Below are 7,072 nucleotides of genomic sequence, written 5' to 3' on the forward strand. Positions count from 1 at the left end.
CGCCGGCTTGGCCCGGGCTGGAGCCGGGCGGGAGCTGGTGCCGGAACCGCAGCGACAGCCGGAGACGCAGCCGAAACCGCCGGGAGCCGGAGCTGGAGCGCAGGCCCTGCCGGAGCCGAGCCGAGCCGAGCCGAGCTCGCCGCCGGATATCGATCGGAGCGCGGGCCGGTGTGTCAGCCAGCCGCAGGGCCTGGGCACTGTCGGAGGTATCAAGCCGCGACCACCGGGCACCACCGGGCGCGGGAGCCCGGATCGCCCCTTCCAGGCCTGGGCACGGTCTGAGCACGCAGGAGGTCCCGGGGTCTGAACCGAAGAGAAAAAGGAACGAGGATTCCATCTAAGCGTAACGGGGGCACTAGGCGGGGAGAAGAGTGGAGATTTCACCTGGCACGGGGCAGCGGTACCCGGAGCTTACTAGGACGGGCTTGAGCACCAGAGAGCCTGGCATCCCCGCAGCCACGACCTGGGCTCTACCTGAGCCAAGAACACAGCATAGCTCCTGGACCTTGCCTGGCACAGGCCTGGCACAAGAAGCAGTGCCCTCACCTGTCTGAGACCGGGCCTGGGATCCGAGGGCCCGGGATCTGGCCTGGCCCAAAGTGAGGCTCTCTTGCCCCAGAGCTGGTCACTGGGGAGCTTGCCTCCTGCCCCAGCCCCACTGGTACGGATGTGCCACTGCTGGCCGGAGCACCATGACAGCAGGATGACCTCAGCTGAGGCAGTGGCAGTGGCTGACAGTGCTCGGGCGGCTGGGTCCCCCGAGTGGCCCCCCGACACCCCCCAGGCCCTTGGGCGGCCTGGCCGGGCCCGGGTGGCCATGGCAGCACTAGTGTGGCTGCTGGCGGGAGCCAGCATGTCAAGCCTCAACAAGTGGATTTTCACGGTGTATGGCTTCGGGCAGCCCTTGCTGCTCTCAGCGCTGCACATGCTGGCGGCAGCGCTGGCGTGCCACCGGGGGGCACAGCGCCCCATGCCCGGCCGCGCCCGCCGCCAAGTGCTGCTGCTCAGCCTCACCTTCGGCACCTCGATGGCCTGCGGCAACGTGGGCCTGAGCGCTATGCCCCTGGACCTGGCACAGCTGGCTACCACCACCACACCACTGATCACGCTGGCCCTGTCGGCGCTGCTGCTGGGCCGTCGCCATCACCCACTGCAGTTTGCCGCCATGGGACCCCTCTGCCTGGGGGCTGCCTGCAGCCTGGCCGGTGAGCTCCGGACACCCCCCGCTGGCTGTGGCTTCCTGCTGGCGGCCACCTGCCTCCGTGGCCTCAAGTCCATTCAGCAGAGTAAGTGCTGGGGTCGCTGGCTGAGGAGGTGGGGATCAGGGTAGATGTGTGGCCTGGATGGCCCTGTGAGGGGTATGGCTGTTATCCCATTTTACAGATGAAGGAACTGAGGCTCACGGCTTTGGAAGAGGCAGAAACTGAGGCTCAGAAAAGGCCAACAGCTCAGTGAGTTCCAGGCCCCAAACTTAGGCTCTAAAGGCCCAATCAATATTTAATAATATTCATTATTATTATAGGCCATTGATCTGTGTCCCATGTTTTGTCAAGCTCTTTATCTCACTGGATCTCCATAATCCTCTGATCAAAGAAGTCACTATATTGTCCCCATTTGACAGGTAGAGGGGCTTGCCCTGGGCCATGTGGCCAGTGAACAGCAGAGGCAAGGTTTGAACCCAGGCAGTCAGACACCATGCTGTCCAACTGATGTGGCTTAAGACTGTGGACCTAGAGGGAGGCCTGATAGCGGGGACCAGAGAGAGAGGAAGAGGGCAAGGCCTTGAGCTGGGATTTGGAAGGCCAGGGGTTTGGCTAAGTCTAGCAAGGGCTGATGTTTACCGGGAGCTGCAGTGCAACAGGCCCCTGCTGTGCTAAGTGTGGACCTTAAGCTATCTTGGCGACCACTCCCTTCAGCCCCATTTTACAGATGATGTAACTGAGGCCCCGAGAGGTTCGTGATTTGCTCAGGGTCACACGGCTCCTAAGGACTGGAATCCTGGTCTGTGTGACTCTGGGCAGAGGGTCGGGTGGAGGCTTTGGGCCTAGATCCTGCTAAATTACTCTGCCTGAAGGTGGAGGCTGCCTTCCTGCCTGTCCCACTGAGGGGTGCCTGAGTCACAGCCCCTTCTGTCTCAGCCTCAGCCCGAGGGAGACGTGAGGGAGGCCAGGGTGCCCACTTGGGGCGAGGAGGCCTGAGTTGTAGCCACACCTTTGCTCATCCTTGCTGGGTGACCTTGGGCAGGTCCAGGTCTTGTCTTGGCCTCAGTCTCCCCATCTGGTCAGTGGAGGAGGGTTGGAGTTGATGGAGTCCCAGGGACCTCTTGCTCTCCCTGCCTTCCAGCTCTAAGATCCTGTGACCCAGGCCTGGGAGAAGGAAGGGGCCCTCCAAGTGTGCTGGGCTGGGGTTGGGGGCAGCCTGCAGCCAGGGAAGGTTGAAGACAGAGCTGAGCACTGCCCTGGTATCTTCAGAGCCAGGACCCAGAGGCCCTGTCCCCATCCTCCTGGGCGCTGTGGCAGGGCCAAAGCCCAGTTCTATTTTTGCCCTCAGGTTACATGAGAGCTGAAGACTGAACACAGGCCTGAGTTCTGGGCTTGAGTTGGCAGTAGGAAACCTGACCTCACAGGGCCACAAAGCTGGGAAGGGCCCAGCCTGAGGCCCACAACACACCTGCTGAGGCCCAGTGCTTCTCACCCAGGAGGAGCCCCGGCCTGCAGGACAGACTATGGGCAGCCAGGCCTCAGGCACACGGGCATGGAGCAGCAGGTGCCTGGCACCAGGCTATGTCTTGGCCTCTGCCAGCTTCCTCCTTCTCTCCCAAATGTCAACTGCCTGGCCCCTGAGGTGGGTTGGATGCTTGCTCCAGGCTCCCACAGTGCCCTCTGCTTCCCCCATCATGACTCCAAATGCCCTGTATTATAGCCACTTGGTTACCTGTCTGCTTCCCACCAGACAGGAGCTCTGAGAGGGCGTGGACTGGCTTTGGGGTATCTCCATTTCCCCAGGACCTGGCCTGGGACCTGGCACAGGGCAGGTACTCCTTAAGTGGTAGATTTATTAATGGGTCTGACAGCAGAAGTGGCAGGCTGGTGAGGTTCCATGGCTCAGCGTGCTAAGGAGGGAGCTTAGGAGGCTGGAGGCCCCACCATAGCGATAGGAGCCTGGCAGAGGTGGGGAGGGACAGACTGGAGCCAAGGAGTGAGACAGATTTTCCACATGAGGAAGTTTCTGCTTCCACAGGCTCCAGGAAAGGCACCAGGGCCAGATTCAGACTAGAGTGTAAATGGCCAGCTCCTTTCCTGAGAGCAGACTCCATGAGAGCAGGGGATGAGAGTCCAGGAAGAGGAGGGCCCAGGCATCCAGGGCCAGCGGCTTCCTTCCTACCTGGGCCAGTTGCAGGCCCTGGGGGGCTATGTGGGAAGAGGGGTGATGCCACCTTCCCATTCACAGAAAGGTTGGGAAGTGGGGTGCCAGCTTGCTGAACTTGCTGTACCCTGTACCCTGCCTCTGAGCTCTGAGCCGATCCCTGTCCTCTGAGCTCTCAGGCTGGTAGGAAGATGCCCTCAGAAGTAGAGATCACAATGGCGGGGAAGAAGTTCTAGAGCCAAACCGGGCACAGGTGTGGTCAGGGCGGTTACTTCTTCCTGCGGAGCCCAGAGAAGGCTGCCTAGGGGAGGAGACACGCGGCGATGATAATAGTGTAATCATAGTAGCAAACCCTTGCTAAGCCCTCACTATGTACCCACACTGTGCCCGGCTCTTCCTAGACCAGAGTAGAAGGGCATTCTGGGAATGGGAAACAGGCCGTGCCAGGGCATGGGGTGTCAGCCAGCAGGAGCAGAGTGGGAGGGATCGTGACAGCTGCCATGGTGAGTAGTTACCGCTGGGCACCAGGCCCTGTGCTCAGCACCTTACACGCCACTGTGAGGGGGGTGTTGTCATCTGTCCGTGCTACAGATGAGGAGACGAGGCATAGGGAGAGGTGACTTGCCTGATATCACACAGCTAGTGAAGGAGCAAAGACAGGATAAGCCAGTAGCCAGCGGAACAGGGTCTAGAGAACATGTTTGTCTGCATGAGGCAGAAGCTTGGGCGTGTTCAGATGCTGAAAGGAACAGGCCTTTGGAGAAGGCGAGTTTGAAATGGAGGGTTTGTGGGGGCTGGCAGGGGACAGGTTGCTGAGGAGGCAGGACAACAGGCTGGCATTTTGGGGGCCCCGAGTGGGGTGAGTCGCCTCTGGCAGATGATCACTGCTCTTTCTCTGGGTTGTGGGGAGGGGAGGCGGAGGGCTGGGTGGGACGCAGAACAGGCACAAGGGGCTGGGTGGGAGGTTAGGGCCTTCCTGCCTGGCTGCCTCTCAGGGTAAAATTCACCAAAGGTCAAGTTCACCTGCAATCCTGAACACCTTCCAGGGATTAGACCTCTAACACGCAGGCTACAGGCAGCTCCTAACGGTGCTAAATTTGGAGCGAACAAGCAGGAGGCATTCCAATTATCTGTTCATTTCTAGAAATGCTTGAGCCGGAGGGACTGTTGCCTAGAGAACAAAGCCAAACATCAGAATGAAATCGAGAGAAATACAAGATTTCCTCTTCTAAGCACAGCCTATGAGTAAGCACCTCTGTGGCTCTTTGGAAAGTGTGTGTCAGAAAATACATAGCGGCTCAGAGGGCCTGGGAGGGGACCTGGATCTATTACTCATCTCTCTCCACTAAAACTTGGAGAAGGCCCCAAACCGTCATTGTCCTCATGCAAATACTATCGTTTCACTTGAGCTGTGTGTGACTTGGGATGATGGACACCACTTCCTTTGTGAAATGGCTGGGTGGTAACGTGAGTACAGACATACAAACACTGGCACACGTTCACACATAGGCAAGGTGGTAGGATCCTCTTTTTTCTTACAAAGCTAAAAGGTTTTCTCTTAGTCCTGGATTCATCTTGACAAGCCCCAGTGTTGGTAGCACAAGATGTTGATTATCAGTTATAAACAGCGAGTGACAGCCAAGTGCAAACAATGACTTTCTTGTTGTTTCCTTGTCATCCCAGAGGTCATAAGTGAATGAAGCAATGAATGGACTCAACATTTGACTCAAATAATTTATTTTTTTCAAACTCTCCCCCCCTTTTTTTATTGTAAAGCTCACGTAGCTAGTAAGTGGCAGAGCTGGAACTTTGTGTCGTCCTGCCCCAGCTGTGGTGGTGGGAGCTGCACTGTGGGGGTAGTGGGTGCAATAAGGGCTGAGGCCAAGGCAGGTGGGTCAGGGCCACTTGGCACAGGACCTTCAAAGCCGGTTAAGACCCTAGGATATTTTGCTCCAGGGCCTGGGGAGCCCCCGAAGATTATTTTTCTGAGCCACATTTCATGTTTATTGATCATTTGGATATTACAAGCAGATTATTGTTTCAGTCTGTGGAAGGTGGTTTGAAGTGGGTGATAACAGGCTTATTTATTTTATTTTATAAGGGCTTTAGGTACATTATCTATCTTAATCTTTACAACAATCCTGTGTATTAGGTTTTATTATCACCCAACTTTGCAGGTGAGGAAATCTAGGCCTACAGAGGTTAAGTGTCAGGTCACAGCTAGTAAGGAGTGGACTCAGGTCACAACCCAGGTGGTCTGCCTCTGGATTCTTGACCGTCATGTTACTGAGGGGGAGCCACTAACTTGCCGGAGGGGTTGGGGCAGGCCTCCTGGAGGATGGGCCGTGGAGGTCATGCCGGGTTGGCCAAGTGGGGGTTGTCTCCCCATTGGGTGCTGATGGCCGCTGTCCTGGTTACAGGTGCCCTGCTGCAGGAGGAGAGGCTGGACGCGGTGACCCTGCTGTACGCCACCTCGCTGCCCAGCTTCTGCCTGCTGGCGGGTGCAGCCCTGGTGCTGGAGGCTGGTGTGGCACCGCCGCTCGCTCCCACCGACTCCCGCCTCTGGGCCTGCATCCTGCTCAGCTGCATCCTGTCTGTACTCTACAACCTGGCCAGCTTCTCCCTGCTGGCCCTCACCTCTGCCCTCACCGTCCATGTCCTGGGCAACCTCACTGTTGTGGGCAACCTCGTCCTGTCCAGGCTCCTGTTTGGCAGCCGCCTCAGCACTCTCAGCTATGTGGGGATCATGCTCACCCTTTCAGGAATGTTCCTTTACCACAACTGTGAGTTTGTGGCCTCCTGGGCAGCCCGCCGGGGCTTCTGGCGGAGGGACCACCCTGGCAAGGGTCTTTGAGACCTGGGGGAGGGCATGGGCCACCTGGGGCAGCCCCAGCCTGAATCCAACCTTGGCCAGTGGCCATGGGACAAGTGGAGAGCAGGCAGCTGCTGGGGCCGGTGAGGGAGAGGGGCCTTCTGGAAGGGCCACCTTGGAGGCTGGAATGGGGACTGCCAGTCCCAGAGAGACCTACCTCCTGTCCCCACCTGTCTCTCCTCATCACAGACCCCACTCACCACTGGATGGTGGGTCTAAGCCTGGCGCAGTCACTGTGCTTATTGGAGTAATTATTATGATTACTGTCAACTACTGTGTGGAAAATTGCTGGCCAAACTTTGAAAACCTCACCGTGTTCTGATGGCGACGATGATGATTCTTGGCGGATGCACAATCCTTCCTCTAGGAAGTTGGGGAGGCAGCTAGGGGGCCCAGGGAGGGGTTTCTTTGCTGCTGGGCTTCCCCAGGGAGTTGGGGTCATCTGTGCCAACTCCAGGCAACTGCTGTGGCCTCACCCCTGGGCCCCCCAATTTTGGGTCTTCCGTCCTCAAATAAACTATTTTTGCTTGTACACCTGTGTCATTCCTCGGGGTTCCAGCCAAGGAAATATAGGGAGAGCAATGGGCCCACTGGCTACTAGCTGCCCACACAGAAACAAGGATATCCTCCCTTACCCTCTATGGCTTGTTCAGGCCCCCAACCTAGCCCCATTCTCCGAAGTCCCTCCACTGGCTAGGCCACCATTGCCCACCTTCTGGATGGTGGCAGTGGCTTCCTCCCTGCTCTGCTCTGGCCCCTCCATTCCATCTTCCATGCAGCCCTAGAGGAATCTTTCTAAAACACATACCTTCTGTGGCTCCCTACTGCTTTTGG

The 7,072-nt window shown here is 57.8% G+C and overlaps 1 protein-coding gene across 2 annotated transcripts; it reads left to right on the forward strand.

The window, feature by feature from the left end:
- On the forward strand, nucleotides 1-6,770 carry SLC35E4 (solute carrier family 35 member E4). Of its 2 annotated transcripts, XM_058531786.1 has the most exons (3): nucleotides 1-1,286; nucleotides 4,511-4,611; nucleotides 5,787-5,848. In XM_058531786.1, the coding sequence occupies exons 1-2, from the start codon at nucleotides 668-670 to the stop codon at nucleotides 4,564-4,566; spliced, it is 675 nt and encodes a 224-aa protein (XP_058387769.1). In that variant the 5' UTR covers nucleotides 1-667; the 3' UTR covers nucleotides 4,567-4,611; nucleotides 5,787-5,848. The 2 variants fall into 2 exon arrangements, with proteins under 2 accessions (XP_058387769.1, XP_058387768.1); XM_058531785.1 differs by lacking the exon at nucleotides 4,511-4,611 and having other exon boundaries at nucleotides 5,787-6,770.
- The last annotated feature ends 302 nt before the right edge of the window (nucleotides 6,771-7,072 follow it).

This window comes from Diceros bicornis, chromosome 35 (assembly GCF_020826845.1).
Source record: "Diceros bicornis minor isolate mBicDic1 chromosome 35, mDicBic1.mat.cur, whole genome shotgun sequence".
Lineage (NCBI taxonomy): Eukaryota > Metazoa > Chordata > Mammalia > Perissodactyla > Rhinocerotidae > Diceros > Diceros bicornis.

Bases quoted from the DNA above. Each gene is read 5' to 3' on its own strand.
- SLC35E4 (XM_058531785.1), top strand. From the start codon at position 668: ATGTGCCACTGCTGGCCGGAGCACCATGACAGCAGGATGACCTCAGCT. The intron at 1,287-5,786 runs GTAAGTGCTGGG...TCCTGGTTACAG, and splicing joins CCTCAAGTCCATTCAGCAGA to GTGCCCTGCTGCAGGAGGAG.